At 39.4% G+C, this 17,035-nt stretch overlaps 1 protein-coding gene across 6 annotated transcripts in view; it reads right to left on the bottom strand.

Annotated features, from left to right (window-relative positions):
• The window catches only part of LOC121278900 (solute carrier family 45 member 4-like), an 80,744-nt gene that overhangs the window by 24,945 nt on the left and 38,764 nt on the right, over positions 1-17,035 (bottom strand). For all 6 annotated transcript variants that reach the window (XM_041189407.1, XM_041189409.1, XM_041189413.1 and 3 more), the window contains exons 2-3: positions 14,586-15,121; positions 1,905-2,093 (exon numbers count right to left, since the gene is read on the bottom strand). In XM_041189407.1, the coding sequence (XP_041045341.1) occupies positions 1,905-2,093; positions 14,586-14,820 (424 nt within the window). In that variant the 5' untranslated portion in view covers positions 14,821-15,121. The remainder of the gene's footprint in view (positions 1-1,904; positions 2,094-14,585; positions 15,122-17,035) is intronic.

Raw genomic sequence — 17,035 nt, 5'->3', positions numbered from 1 at the left:
GGCTACAAGAGCAAGATAGAGATTGAGAATTCTGCGGAGAGTAACGCACCTCCTGACTTCCCAAAAGTCCGTTCGCCATCTACAAGGCGCAAGTCAGGAGTATGATGGAATATTTTTCACCTGCCTGGATGAGTACAGCTTCAACACAAGAAGGACAAAGCAGTTCAAGGCAACAGTATGTACTATATACAAAACGCACTGTAGCGACTCCAAGGCTCCTTCAACATGACTTCTACCACCTTGAAGGACAGGGGCAGCAGAAGCATGGGAATTGCACCACCTGCAAGTCACACATCACCCTGACTTGGAACTACACTGCCATTCTTTCTGTCACTGGATCAAAATTCTAGAATTCTCTTTTTAACAGCACTGTGGGGGTACCTGCACCAGTTCAAGGCAACAGCTCATCATCACCCATGGAGGGCAACTAGGGATGGGCAACAAATGCTGGCCTAACCATTGACACCCACATCCCAAAAGAATACAAAAAATGGAAACATTCTCCCCACATCTACCCTGTCCAACCCATTCATAATGTTAAAGATCTAGCCGATTACCTTATCTTAAAAAAAAGCCCCAACCTGTTCAATCATTCCTACAGCTGTAAATCGCTCAGTTCTGGTATCACCCTCGTAAATCTTTTTTGCATTTTCTCCAGTGCTTCTGTGTCCTTTGTATAAGAGGCCAGAATGGCGTACAATGCTAAATGCAACCTGACAGGATCCTTTAGGACTTATTTTGGATTGTATACTCCTAAAAATAAATCCCAGTCCTTTTTGTCAAAGTTTTAACTGCTTTCCTGATTGGCAATGCTGCTTTCAATGATTTGCTCACCTGTGTCCCTAGATCCAGTTCTGTCGAAGGGTCATGAGGACTCGAAACGTCAACTCTTTTCTTCTCCGCCGATGCTGCCAGACCTGCTGAGTTTTTCCAGGTAATTCTGTTTTTGTTTTGGATTTCCAGCATCCGCAGTTTTTTTGTTTTTATCCCTAGATCCCTTTGTTCTTCCAACCCATTTCAGTTTCTTATTTCTAACGACGTAGATGGTGTTTTTCTATTCTGTTCTACCAAAATGCGTCATCTCCTATTTACCTATAGTAAAGTTCATTTGCCACTTAACTGCCCAATCTACAGTTTTCTAATGTCTTCTTGCCCTGGTAGCCCAACATAGACAAAAAATGTGCTTTCAGAATATTGGAAAATCTGTTTTCTTTTGAAGTTATTTAGTACAACCCCAAGACTTGGTTAGAGATGTCTCTCTGGAGTCTCTACATCAAGGAGCAATTTATCCTTGGATTTTTTTTTAGATAATTATTTCCCCTGTCCAGAGGCTTCTCCATCCTCACTCAACCTCACTACACACCCACTATTAGTTGAAGGGGTACGATCATTGATAAGGCTATCTTGGAGCACTTCCTAGTTCTCCAAATTTGACCCAATTACCTAAAGCCCAGACTACAGTATTTAAATTAATTAAACTATGCATATAAGAATCAGCGGTTGCTCCATGGTATTGAATGTGGATTACAACACCCATCATCTTAACCACTTGAAGCTGCCTGGAGGTTGGTTAGAAATTCTCATTTTTGTTACTAAAACATTCAACAAGTGGACAACTGAGATTTTGCATTTGAATATTTTGTTACTTATTAATCCACACTGCATTCACAAACACAGTTGCTTGTGGGATTCATAAGATATTCTTTAGCTTCATGTACACAATAAATCAAATAGATTTCAAGAGGAAAATGAGTGTTACACTACTTCTGAGGCTTCTAATCAATGACATTTAGGCATTCCTAAACTGAGTTATAATTTGAAGTCAAGTTACTTCCAAATTATTTACAACACAAAGAAATATTACTTGCGCTGTAACTAAATTAACTGAAAAATTCCATATTTACCTATAAGGGAGCCATTTAAGAATAGTGCAACCCCAAAGAGAACGCCAATACAAAGAGCAAGAATGAAAGGCCGCCGGCGGCCCCAGGTCAAGGTGCAGCGGTCACTTGCTGAACCGATCAGAGGAGTGAAGATCAATCCCAGGATTGGGCTAAGGAACCAGGTGAGGCTGTAGTATTGTTCTGGAAGACCTGCAAGAACAAATGTGAATCTTCAGTTGATGATATCTTTAAGTGAAAATAAACTATTCAGAGTTAATTTGCAATAAGTATTCTCATTACAATTCAGGATTCCTTAAGCCACATACTGAAGTTATATGCATATAGCTCCCAATTTAATGGAAGGGCAAGATAAAGATAAGAATTGAGGTTGAAGTCTGGCCTTAGTAATTGACTTTATTAATTTCAATATTTAACTTTAGTACCAACTTACATTATGAGGGATATTGGTAATGCAAGATGGATATGTTCAATTCTGATTGTGGGTGGATGGAAGATAATTTTTTTTAAAATTCATCCATGGGACGTGGGCTTTGTTGGCTGGGCCAGCATTTATTGCCCATCGACAGTTGCCCTTAAGGTGATGGTGCTGAGCTGCCTTCTTGACCTGCTGCAGTCCATGTAGTGTAGGTACACCCACAGTGCTGTTAGGGAGTTCCAGGATTTTGACCCAAAGGCAGTGAAGGAACAGTGATATATTTCCAAGTTAGGATGGTGAGTGAACTCACAGGATGGAGGGGAACTTCCAGGTGGTGGTGTTTCCACCTATCTGCTGCCCTTGTCTTTCTAGATGGTCTTGGGTTTGGAAGGTGCTAAGAAACCTTGGTGAATTCCTGCAGTGCATCTTGTAGATGGTACACACTGCTGCTAATGTGTATCAGTGTTGATGGGATTGAAGATTGTGGATGTGGTGCCAATCAAGCAGGGCTGCTTTGTTCTGGATGGTATCCCGCTTCTTCAGTGTTGTGGGAGCTGCACTCATCCAGGCAAGTGGGGAGTATTCCATCACACTCCTGACTTGTGCCTTGTGGACAGGCTTTGTGGAATCAGGTGGTGAGCTACTCGTCGCAGGATTCCCAGCCTTTGACCTGCTCTTGTAGCCACAGTATTTATTTATATGGCTAATCCAGTTCAGTTTCTGGTCAATTATATCCCCCAGGATGTTGATAGTAGGGGATGCAGTGATGGTAATGCCATTGAACATCAAGGGGCAGTGATTAGATTCTCTTTTGTTGGAGATGGTCATTTCCTGACTCTTGTGTGGCATGAATGTTACTTGGCACGTGTCAGCCCAAGCCTGGATATTGCCCAGGTCTTGCTGCATTAGGTGGTAGGCTTGACGCTTGATTTGGAGACCCTCCACCAGACCACTAGTGGAGTAATCTATACCCTTGTTACAAGCCTGCTTATTTCTTCAGATTGCTGGATTCTATTCTAATTTGATAGCTTTTCTTTTCCTCCCAGCACCCCACAACCTCAGCTATTCACACAGTCTGCACCTCTGTCACGTTATCCTTCTTTCCACCATCTTGTGTATCTGCTGCTACTTAACCATCACCTGAACTCCTTTTATGCACTTTACAGTTCATTCTACTTCGTGTGTTCACTCCTTCCCATTGTCCTCTTTCTTTCTAAATGCAATTAATCAGCTTTTCAGTTCTGATGAAGCATTGTGTCTGAATGTTACCTCATCTATCATAGGTATCAACTAAAGACAAACCCAAATGCTCATCAACCTACAATTCTGCCTCCATAACAATATTAAAAAGCAACTAAACCACAGCTGCAGGATTCAGCCCCATGGCCATAATAGCCTATGGCTAAGTGCTATGTTGTTGCAATTCATATAGCAGATTGGAGACAATTGTGCTCAAAAAGAAAAATCTTCATGGTTGGAACCATTCTGGATACAAAAGGAAGATAGTGATAAACTTCTTTGTCTAAAGGCAATTTGGAAAACAAATTTATCACCCAAGATGCAAAAAAATAAAAAGTACATTCTCATGCTTCATAACTAAGAGACAAAAAAAAAGCTAATGCATCACTCATGATTCAATAGATGCAAATACTATAAATATAAATTCTATAGTCGATGAAGGCTCATTACTGAATTCGCAACAGACCTCCTTTGAAGTGTCCATGAAGGTTCCAGGTCAGCTTATAACTTAATTAACAGCCAAACGAGTCCTGCCTAATTACATTACATGATAGGTCCATCCATGAAGGTGTACTCATAATTTTAAAAATTCCTGATCTTTTAAAAAAGTAGAATAATGAATTAAAAAATCCAGTGTGAAGAAAGAGTATGACAAAGTTGTAAACAAACTTGAAAGATGAAGAAAATAAGGTGTACTTTCTAAATGACTTTGTCCAAATAATCATTAAAAGGCAACGAGCAAAATTGTTTAATCTCCTCAATAACCTACACAAAAAATGACTTCAATATAAATGAGATGGATAATGAGAGTTAAAAGGGCTAAAACAAAAAACAGATGACATTCATTGTAGAATGTTAGGATAGAGATTTGAGAGGCATGAGGGAGTCAGTAGACACTGGGGTGGTATTGGTAAGTTTGGAAATGGGATGCAGTTTATATTCAGAAAGTGAAAAAATAGATCGTAATTACAAAAAAATTATTCCTGTATAGAAGAATGCAATTGATTACTGAAGTATTACAATTTAATAAATCGTCATTAACATGGATTCAAATGCAAAGATCCTGTCTAATCAATTGCTGACTTCTTTGAAGTGATAACTCTGAAAAACTCAATTAATAGCAAGTGCCACATGAAAGGTTACTGGGTAAAATTAAAGTTTTGGGATTCAGATTAAATCTTGGGAAGTGACAAGGAGCCAAGATGGAGGGCTGAAAATAAGAACTACCTGCAATGCAGTTGTGCAACGTTACTTTTTCATAACTTTGTGCTGGCCTAGGATTTTAGGATTTTTTTTTCAATTTAGAGCATGAGCTGAACGTACGTGAGTTATCAAGTACATTCTACATATTAATGCAGCAGCTTATCAAAAACCTATTTTTTGAAAATCTTTCATGGTAATTGTGCATAGTAATTTGATGGAAATGGAGCATTCAAAATGATCACACAGAATCAAAGGGAAAGTCTAATCTTTTACTACAGCAGGAAAGCAGTGGGATTTAGTTGAAATAGCCTTTCTCACAACACTATACACAGGATAAATGACGGTATTGAGCATCAATTCACTGATTGAAAACAATAATGTCTGTATAAATTCCATGCTGCAGGAAAACGTTCATTGTTTCTCTCCAGGTCAAAGAATGACTCTAGCTCAAACTGCTCAACAGCCTACTCATTACAGAAGTAAAGTTCGCTCATCCACACAGTTTGGTCAGAACAATTACGTAATTTCCCTTGGCCACAAGAAATGTTACTTTTCCTGTTGGCCCCTAGATAAATGGCAGGTGGATAGTTCACTCCTACTGGCTATCAATGCAACTAATAATCTGAACAGGAAACAGATGGATGCACCTGCTAGTGTGATATACAATGTGGCAGAAAACAGACAGCATTAATTGGAGATAAATTATCTACATTAAATTTAATCTGTTTACTTAAACCAAATTAATTTTCTCTCCCTTTCCCATTCATTTGCTTTTTTTGGGGAATTACAACTTATTCACATCTCCATTTTAATGGCTTTTTTTTCTTCTTTACAGATTGTCCAGCATATTCAAATGAAGGAACCCGATATATTCAAGTGAAGGCATAGGGTGTGCTTCACTCAAGTTCTTCGTTTGGAATGGCATCAGTTCTTTTTGAAGACTAATCAAAAATGGTTCTATAAGACTGAGGAAAGAAAAAGGAAGGTCTGGGATAGCATGAAGGCAGGAGAGATTAAATGAAAAAAGAACAATGGTGCAATGCAAAAGGTGATGACAATGTGACAAGTCAAGAAACAAAAAGGCCTAGAAGGTGCAATGTGGAGTGATAGAGTTCAACAATTCAAATGCCTCCATTGTCAACAGCTACTGCACAAAAGAAAATGATTGTTTTTCCATTTACACCTCCTAAACCCACCTTTTATTCCTTTTCTTGACAAATTACAATCTACTTTTACCTTGCACCATCATTCCTTTTCACCATTTAAGCTTACTTTCCATCCCAATAGAGAGCTTCTCTTTTGTTCTTCCACTCCTCCCTTCCACTTACTACCCCAATCCCATTGCACCCCGCCCCCCCCACCAAACACACACTCCTCTCCACTTGCTCAAACCCTACTACTCTAACTTTTCCCAGTTCTGATGAAAAGTCATTAACATTAACTCTTTCTCTTTACAGATGTGTGACCCGCACAGTATTAAGTAGCTTATTTATTTCAGATTTCTAACACTGTATTTTGCATTTCTGTAAGTATTCATTTAGCCCATAAAATTATAGGTTACAATTCTCATTACTTGCCACCCTCCACCAAAAAATTGCTGGAAGTCAAAAGAGAATGCTGAAAACAGTTTGCAGTCGGTATTTGTGAAAACAGATAATGGCGCAGATTTTCCTAGAGACTTTCACCTCACTACGGTGTGCGGACCCTTAATTGGTCTAAAAATTGATGTTAATATTGCAACAACTTGTATTTACATAGCAGCTTTAATTTAATAGAACATTCCAAGGCACTTCACAGGACCACAATAAAGCAAAATCTGCCAAGACAAGACTATATTAGGATAGGTGGTGAATAATTTGGTTGAAGAGGTAGGTTCTAAGGAGCATCTTAAAAGAGAAATAAAGGGAATTCCAAAGCTTAGGATCTAGGCAACTGAAGGCATGGCCACCAATAGTGGAGCAATTAAAAAAATCAATATGCTTATGAGGCCAGAATTAGATGAGTGCAATATGAGATTTGTGGGGCTGAAGGAGATTAGAAATAGGGAAGGGTGAGGCTATGAACCGATTTGAAAGCAAGGCTGAGAATTTTAAAAGAAAAACAAAGTGTTGCTCAATAGGAAACTAAAGCAGGTCAGCCAGCTAAGGATGTTGAATGAACTGGTGCAAGTAAAGACACAAAGTTTAGTGGGTATAATGTGGGAACTCAGTTTGGAGGGCTTTAGAATAATCACGTTTGGAGGTAACAAAGGTGTGGATGAAGACTTCAACAGCAGATGAACTGAGGGATGGAGACGGATGATGTTACAAAAATGGACATAAGCGGTTTTAATGATGGCATGGATATGTGGAAGGAAGCTCATCTCGGGTCAAATATGACAGCAAGGCTGCAGACAGTCTGCTTCAGCATCAGACATTTGCCAGGGAGAGGCATGAATTTCGTAGCTAGGAATGTAGTTTGTAGCAAGGGCCAAAGGCAATAGCTTCGGCTTTCCTAATGTTTAGTTGAAGGAATTTTCTGCTTATCTAATACTGGATGTCTGACAGTGAATTTAACTGTGGAGACATTGAAAGAGGTGCTGGTGGTGGTGTAGCCGTGTGTTGTTAGTGTATATGTGAAGACCAGCATTCTGGTTTCAAATGCCATTGCTAAAAGGCAACATGTAGGTAGATCCTGAGGGACAGAGGCAACACTGCAGAAGCAGGAAAAGAAGCCATTGCAAATGATACTCTGGTTACAATTAGATAGGAATGAAACCAGGCAAGTGCAGGAGGCTTTGGAGGAGGACGGTGTAGCCAAATGTGTGGCTGTATATGTTGAGGACAAAGAGGGATCAGTTTATTTTTGTCAGTCAGATAGGATGCCTTTTATGAATACATTTCCTACATTATGATAGCAACTACAGTTAAGTATTTCATTTATTGCATATCACTGAGATGTCCTGTGATCATGAAAGGTGCCATATAAAGGTCAGTCTTTTTTATAATTTTATGAATTGTCTGGATTTTGCAGTTGTAATGTCAAAACTCATCACTTGCAGTCATTCCAACTGCGAAACTGACAGCAACTTCTGGCGTCTGCACATGTGCATTTAAATGTGGAAAACAGAAGTTACTGTCAGTGAGTCCTGCTCCTGTGGAAATCTTTTGAAATCACTGAGTTGACATGAACTTTATCTTCCATGCCGTTAGCCTTGCTACAAAAGCCATTAGAAATTTACAACTTGTTGAATGAGGTGTAACTGAGTTTTGGTGGCATAAGAAATTCATAATTCAAATTGTGAGGAGGCTACAAAGTCTTCAAAGGGACATAGATAGATTAAGCAAATGGGCAAAAATTTGACAGATGGTGTATAATGTGGGAAAATGAGGCTGTCCACTTTGGTAGCAAGACTAGAAAAGCACAGTATTATTCAAATAGAGAAGCTGCAGATTGAGGTGGAACAGAGCAATCTGGATATCCTTGTACATCGTTCACAAAAAGCCAGCATTCCAGTACAATTAATTAGAAAGGCAAATGGAATGTTGGCCATGTAGGTAAACATCCTAAATTTGACGTTCACAAATCTTTGGAAATTCTCTTCTCCCTTCCCCTCCTGACTTCTTCATGCTTCTTCTAGAATTGATCAAGTTATGTATAGTGTTGCTTCCATGGATGCCAACAGCTCTAAGAGCTGTTTTTTTTTTCCTGGCAGCGCAGACACAATGGGCTGATGGCCTCTTTCTGTGCTGTAACTTTTCTACAGGTCTTATTTCAAGGGGGATGAAGTATAAAAGTAGGGAAGTCTTGCTACAACAGTACAGGGCATTGGTGAGACCATGACTAGAGTACTGAGAGAACTTTTGGTTACCTTGAGGGACATTCTTGAGGTAGTTCAGAGGTTAACCACACCGCTTCCTAGGATGAAGGGGTTGTCTTATGAGGAAAGGCTAAACAGGTTTGGAGTTAAGAAGAATGAGAGGTGATCTTATTGAAACATATAAAGGTCTTGAGGGGACTGGATAGGGTAGATACTGAGACGATGTTTCCTCTCCTGGGGAAATCCAGAACTAGGGGGCACAGTTCAAAACAAGGTTCTCCCATTAAGATGAAGATGGAGGAATTTCTTCTCAGAGGGTCATCGGTGTTTGGAATTCGCTTCCCCAGCAAACAGTTAAGATTGGGTTATTGAATATACTCAAGGTTGAGTGCGACAGATTTTTGATCGATAAGGGGCTCAAGGGTTATGGGTGACAGGCAGGAAAGTGGAATTAAGGCCATATCAAATCAGCCATGATTGTACTGATTGACAAAGCAAGCTTGAAGGGCCAAATGGCCTAATCCTGTTCCTATTTCTAAGTTCTTACATTAACCAAAAATACGACTCCAAGATGGTACTTTGGCAAATGTAGAACATTGCGTGGCGGAGGTGGGGTCTTGTAGTCCTCATACCAACAGTTAATGAGTACAACTTTTCTTTGGTTGACCTTATCTAAACTTGTAAATCTTACTCGCCTCTTTTGAAATGCCTCAACCTCCTTTGCACCAAGGAGAACACCCCCAGCTTCTCCAACCTAACCTTGTAACTAAAATCCATCATCCCTGGAACTAATCTGGCAAATCATCTTGTCCCCTCTTGAGGATCCTCGAATCCTTCTTAAAAAGAGTGATGATCAGAACAGGATGCAATACTCTAGTTTTAGCCCAAGAAGAACTTTATAAAAGGTTCAGTATAACATCCCTGTTTTTATACTTGATATCTCTATTTATGAAACTCAAGATCCCATGTACTTTGTTAACTGCTTCTTTAACAGGAAGGTCTATGAGTCCCAAGGCATGCCTGAAACAACTTTAAAAAAACAAAGCGAGTGGTAATGACCTGAAATTCACTGCCTACGAGGGTGGTGGAAATGGAGATGTTCAATGACTCTTAAATGAAATCGGATGGGCGCTGGAGGAAAACAAACTTGCAGGGCTTCAGGGATTTGGAGGTGGGGGGGAGAATGGGGCTGACTGGATTGCTCTACAGAAAGCCAGTATAGATTCGATGGGCCAAGAGATCTCCTTTGCTGTAAATTACACCATGACTCAATTACCTACTATGTAATGATTTCATGTGATGATTTTTGATCTGTGCCATTGCATACGACCTTCCTTAATTAATGTTTTATAGTTGCTGGACGTAACAAATTGACATTAATAGCTGTATTCAAAAATGCAGTAGTACATTCTCATTTTTACTGAAAATTGCACTAATGCTGCCATGAACAAATGACCAGACAATGGGATGAACAATTTCATACTAGTAACATAAAAATGGATATGGATAGTATTACGGATATTGAAAGACCACAGAATGTTGGCTTGTCAGTAAATTGCGAAACAATACTACCTGCATTAATCCTAATCCACTTAATTTTCCAGGAGAGAAGGGGGAAACAAAAGCTTTTCAATATTGTTCACCCCTTCTCTATTGTTGAAATGTGTTAGGTCAGGGCAACCCCATTCCATAAACATGTCAGCACAGTTACACTGAACAATACTAGGAACTAGATCCTCTACTTTTCCCAGGACAAGGCTGAAGAAATTTAGGAGGGTGGCCTTATGTATTTTCACATCTCAGCTGAGAATCAACAATTTAAGACTATATCGTGCAGGTCTTCATACACCCGAAACACATTTAGATACGAGGAAGCTCTGGACAAATGTGTTTACTTTAGCATATGTTGTTTTGGAATGTTTTGCTTGAGCCAACTTAACAACAGGCTTAGGAGGTAAACAAGTAAATAGATGATTGCTTGATAATGGGAGAAAGCAATCTAAGTTATTTCAGTTTGTTTTTAAAAAAGTGAAAAAATTACACATGTAAACACATTTTTGAAATGCCAGTTTACCAGATGTTGACAAAAACAAGAGTGGGCCAAGAGCCAAAGGATCACTATTCAAGAGGCTGCTTTTTTAAAAAAGACATGGAGTTGGTGACAAACTTGTCAGCACAATTACAGACCCAACTCTGCAATTGACAGGCAATGTAAAAACAAATTCAGTCAATGCCTGGGTCATAACTGAGTTTGAACACAGTGGGCTTAACAAGATAATAGCTAGCTTTAAAAAAAGTGTGCATGAAAGGATGCAAAGCAAGCAAAAGTAAGCAAAGGAAATAACTTAGTTAGAATCATATTGCAAATGAATTTACCCCTGTATTTTTCCCCCACCCAAAAAATGTGTTACTGGTTAATTATTAGATGAGAGATCGCTTTATCACAATTCCAAATTCAAGATGCTACATTTTTTGCAGCATTATTGGGTTATTTAAAGAAAATTCTCTGCTGTATTCATAAGTTCTGTACTACCAAAAAGGATCTTGAATATTGCTGAATGTTGCCTTGTCTTGCATTCAAAAGTAAGAATTCCAAATTTCAAACAATCGCAACGATATTAAAGGATAAAAAGGGAACTGTGGGGGTGCGATGCCAGGTAAATAGGTTGTACGTCCCAGCAACTGGCTGGTCGAATCAAACAGGATGTTCCTTAGTCTCCGTTCATGATAGGTAGAGCAAAAACCATACTCAACCAGCCTGCGCTTGTAAAACCCAAAATGTCTATTAGATGGGATTCTGCAATTGGGCAGCACTTGCTGAACAATCCCGAGTGTGCTAATAGCTACACTAACAACCATTTAAGATAATCAGTTGAGTTTGTAACATGGCTCATTTAAGCTTGCGAGAAGAGACATACATTAGTACACACGACCTCTTCTTTGCAGACAAATGGAATATGTTTATGCCTTGTATCTTTTTAAAAAAAAAATACCCAGCAGTTTGGGGAACCTATTGTTCTGTTGCTTTCTCCATTGCAATGCCAGAGTTGACTTGCCAACCAATTAGCACCCTTTCCTCCTGTGGTATAAATTGTTGAGTGCGTTTGAAATTTGGCATTCTTGCGTTTGTCCTGATGAGTGCAAGATAAAAAAAATTTGGCACCTTATCTCTCTTTTCAGCAATATTCAAGATCCTCTTTAGTAATGTTACAAAGACAGCAATTGTGATTATGCCATTTGACTAAGTGAACCTGTCTGCTACTCTATCGTTTACATATCAGTTTACTATCAACAATCATCCAAATGTGAAGCACTCCCAGAGTGTCAAGTCTTTTGAGGGCACTTCCTGTAAACATTAAGCTTTTGTTATATTTTAAATCATACTTCCCAACTTACCAATTTACTATTGGTTACAATATTGTGGAGTAAAGATGATCATCAAAATCCTACTACATACATTAAATTATGCAATAATTTATGCTATGGGCACCAATATACAACTGACTGCAAGCTAGCAAACACTATACTGAAGATATGGGCTAATTTACTTCCATTAACATTTTCTCTTCTTGGTGAATTCAGTTGTTGTTTGTGCAAACGGGGGAAAATTTAGATATTCATCAGGAACTGTAAAGCAAATATATATCATAACAAAGAGAGAAGTACAGTTATGATCTTTCCAACAGTGGTATTAGATTGGCTAGCACCTTCAATAGCATTCCAAAAACCTTGGAGGCATAAGTTCCATTAAGTAGAGCAATACAAAATATCATCTGGAAATTCTTGGAAATTTGGTAAGTATTCTTATTCAAGATGGACTGGTCAGGTGGACAGAAAAGTGGCAAATGGAATTCATAGAATCAGAGAGTCACTGAGGTCTACAGCACAGAAAAAGGTCCTTCGGCCCATCGAGTCTGCATCGGTCAAACAAGTAGCTAGCTATTCTAATCCCATTTTCCAGCACTAGGCCCATAACCTTCTATGCCATGACATCGCAAGTGCACATCCAAATACTTCTTAAATATTATGAGGGTTTCTGCCTCTACCACCCTTTCAGGCAGTGAGTTCCAGATTCCCACCACCCTCTGGGTGAAAAAAAGCTTCCTCACATCCCCACTAAACTTCCTGCCCCTTACCTTAAATCTATGCCCCTTGTTTTTGATCCCTCCACCAAGGGGATAAGTTCCTTCCTGTCTACCCTATCTATGCCCCTCAATTTTATACAGCTCAATCATGTCCCCTCTCAACCTCCTCTGCTCCAAGGAAAATAACCCCAGTCTAATCAATCTCTCTGCATAACAAACTCTCCAGCTCAGGCAACATCTTGGTAAATTTCCTCTGTACTCTCTAGTGCAATCACATCCTTCTTGTAATGTGGATTCCAGAACTGCATGCATACTTTAGCTATGGCCTAACCAGCGTTTATTTATACAGTTCCAGCATATCCTCCTTGCTTTTATATTCTATGCCTCGGCTAATAAAGGCAAGTATCCCATTTGCCTTCTTAACCACCTTATCTACCTGTCCCGCTACCTTAAGGGACCAGTGGACATGCACACCAAAGTCCCTCTGATCCTCGGTACTTCCCAGGGTTCTATCATTCATTGTGTATTTCTTTGCCTTTTTTGTCCTGCCCAAGTGCATCACCTCACACTTATCTGGATAAAATTCCATTTGCCTCTGATCAGCCCATCTATATCCTCCTCGCTATTTACCTCCCCAATTTTTGTGTCATCCACGAACTTACTATTCAACCCTCCTACATTCAAGTCTAAATCGTTTATATATACCACAAACAGCAAGGGACCCAACACCAATCCCTGTGGAAGCCCAGTGGACACAAGCATCCAGTCACAAAAACCCCCTTGATCATCACCCTCTACTTCCTGCCACTCAGCCAATTCTGCATCCAATTTGCCTTGGATCCCATGGGTTCTTACCTTCGTTATCAACCCAATTCAACCTAGAGAAGTGTGAGGTGTTGCACTTGGGAAGGCCAAACAAGGCAAAAGAATACACAAATGGGAGGATACTGAGAGGTTCAGAAGTAGTGAGGGTCCTTGGAGTGAATGTCCATAGATCTCTGAAGGTAGCATGACAGATTGATAAAGTGGTTAAGGAGGCACAAGAAATCCTTTAATTCATTAGCCAAGGCATAGTATATAAGAGCACGGAGGTTAAGCTCAAACTATATAAAACATTAGTTAGGCTGCAACCAGAGTACGGAGTGCAGTTCTGGTCACCTGACTACAGAAAGGATGTAATTGCATTAGAGGGTACAGAGCAGATTAACAAGGATACTGTCAGGACTGGAAAATTGTGGCTATGAGGAAAGATTGGATGGGCTGGGGTTGTTCACCTTAGGACAGAGGAGGCTAAGGGACGATTTGATTGAGATGTAGAAAATTGTGAGGGGCCTAGATAGAGTGGATGGGAAGGGCCTATTTACTTTAGCAGAGAGGCCAATGACTAGGGGGCATAGATTTAAAGTAATTGGTAGAAAGATTAGAGGGGAGACGAGGATGTTTTTAAAAAACCCCAGGAGGATGTGGGAGGCGCTAGTAGAGGCAGAAACCCTCAACTAATTTAAAAGGACTCTGCATATGCACCTGAAGTACCATAACTTGCACAGCTAAAGCCCACATTCTGGAAAACAAAATTAGGCTGGGTGGCTTCTTTTTTGGTCAGTGCAATTGGAATGGGCCATGTGGCAGCCTTCTCTGTTGTAAACCTTCTATGATCCTCTGAAGATATAAAATTAGATTATTAAAAAAGTGTTATGCATATTTGCTGTAGTGAGGCAGCAGAGCTTTACTGTATTATTAACATAGTTGTTCTATTAAGTAATGCTTAAATATTCAGCGTGGGTGTATATAAATAGGCAATGCATGGATAAATAACTCAATGAGAGCACACTGGCTTAGTTCCAGTGTTTTGGTCCTTATACTGGTCTGTCACTGATCGGAACTATAGAAAAACCTCTGCAGAGGCATTTTCTAGTGTTGTTTAGATTCTTAGCACTCACCTATCTGTAACAATACTGGTGTTACCAAGGCAGTTTCCATTGCATAACAGAACTCTCTGCCAAACATCACTGCACCGTGCATCACCCATAATTTGACGGGAATGCGATCGATGGACCCCTCACTAACTGTTTCATCACCATTCTCCTTGTCGTCTCTTTTCTTTTTCAATTTGGTAGGTAATTCTTGTGCTTGCATAGATTCTGTGTCGTCATTCTGAGGAGCCATTGCAGCCATAAGAATAAGTGTGCGCACACTTTTATTGGGGAAAAATGCTTAATCAAGATGTCTTCCTCAGTTGTTTTATAGGCTTGGCACTTTTCTTTCACAATTTCCTTCAAACGTATTCAAAAACCAAAAGAAAGCTATTTGGTAGAAATTTTGGATTATGGCTTGTTTATTGTCTATTAAAAATCCATATTAATTGCCATTCAGTTAATACTAGTTTCATTATAGAAGAGGTGTTTTCTTTGCAGTATAGAGTTGGGAAGGCGACACAAAGAGGTGGTCCTCTGTTACTCCCCATCGAGCGACTGTTCTGAAACACAAAATAGGAAAAAAAGGATGAAACTCTATCATAGTACCAAAGGAAACTATTCAGCCCTTCATGTCTGCACTGGGAGATCTGTAGCTTTTATTTTGAAAGTGATGCCTACGTTAAAGTATTACAAAATTAATTTCAAGGTAAACTAGAAGCTACTGAGCACTTTTTCCATAAGATTAACCAGATGTTAATTATAACCAACTATAATAAGGACAGAGCTGTTAAAATTTGATTTAGTTCATTGGATAGTTTCTTATGCCTTATCAATGGTTTCCATGAGCAAAATCAGACATTTTCATTTCCTAAAGTGTGCTCCAGCAATTTTTGCAAAGTTTCATTTTATATTTGCACTTCAGCATATAGGGTAGAAAAGCTCCAGTGGTAAAGTGTCGTTTGTACAGCTTCACTGTAGATTCACAACATTATCTTCATTAAGAGTTGCTTAGGTTGTCTACATGCTGCTATTCTATGACATCACCTGAAAACACATCAGGTTCCACATGTACACTGACAACACACTGCTCCTTCACTCCCCTCTTGACCCTTCCAAAGTTTGATTTGCTATATTGCTTATCCATTATCCAGCTTTGGATGAGCAGAAAGTTCCTCCAACTATTTACAGGAAAGGCTGAAGCCCTGTCTTTAGTCCCCACCACAGGTTCCATTCTCTGACCACTGTGTCCATCCCGATCCCTGCAACTATCTGATACCAAGTCAGGTCATTTTCAACCTTGAGCATTCACTCACGTATCAGTTCAATCACCAAAACTGCCTACTTCCCCTCTATATTATCCAACTCAGACCTTGTCTCAGCTCATTTGCTGCTAAACTCTCATTCATGCCTTCATTACCCTTGGTATTATTATTCCAATGCTTCCCTGATAGCCTCCCATTTTTTACCTTATATAAACCCATGCTCATCCAAAACTCCACTACCCATATTTTAACTTGCACCAAGTCTCATTCATTTATCACTGTGCTTCCTCACTTCTGCCTATCTAACCTCATACAACCCCAGGTGCCTCTGTGATCTTTGCACTCCTCCAATTGACCTCTTGGCATCTAATTTTCAAAATCTCATCGCCTGTGGTCACTGTGCTTTGAGCTACCTTCTCCCTAAATTCTGGAGTTCCCTCTCTGAACTGTTGCTCCTTTAAGATGCTTCTTAAAGCCTGCCTCAGAGCAAGCTTTTGGTCATCTGCCCTGATATTTCATGACTCAGTACAAAATTTTTTAAAAAACTATTGGTAGTGTTAAGCAACTTAGGATATTTTGCTATGTTAGAGGAGCTATATATTTACACATGCACACAAGCTCTTGCTGGATACAGATTGATGATATGAACCCTTTCTACACCACGTATGCATAATCTAAACACTAAATGAAAACTAACTCTAGGAGTAAATTCCATGGCCTCACAGCTCTGAAAGCTCTCTTATTCTGTTGCAGATCTCACATTTAGTCTTTTATCTATTGCTCCACGTTCTAGACCTCTCAGTTACTGGAAACTATTTACCCCATCTCTTTTCAATTTAAATCTATATCATCATCCCACAATCTGCACTGTACTATTGAAAAGAGCCATAACTTTTTCCTAATCTGTTCACAGCAAGCAGCATTGTGCACACTTTAAAGCCTCAAGATTCTCCCTATAGTGTGGACTCCAACATGGCAAGTCATTCTAGTTATACCAAGCCCTGTGCAATATTGGAATCCACATTCTAGGGAGAATCTTGAAGCTTTAAAGAGCGCACAATGCAGATTTAGTACAATGCTGCTTGGTGAACAAATTTGGAAAAAGTTATATAGCTTCGATATTTATTGTTTCATACTTCCCAATAAAATCTAGATTCCCAATTTAAGAAATAGCCTGATCAATATTTATGTTTCATTAACTTGTATATCCAT

The sequence above is a fragment of the Carcharodon carcharias genome, chromosome 6 (assembly GCF_017639515.1).
Source record: "Carcharodon carcharias isolate sCarCar2 chromosome 6, sCarCar2.pri, whole genome shotgun sequence".
Lineage (NCBI taxonomy): Eukaryota > Metazoa > Chordata > Chondrichthyes > Lamniformes > Lamnidae > Carcharodon > Carcharodon carcharias.
This window is presented reverse-complemented; position numbering and strand designations above follow the sequence as displayed.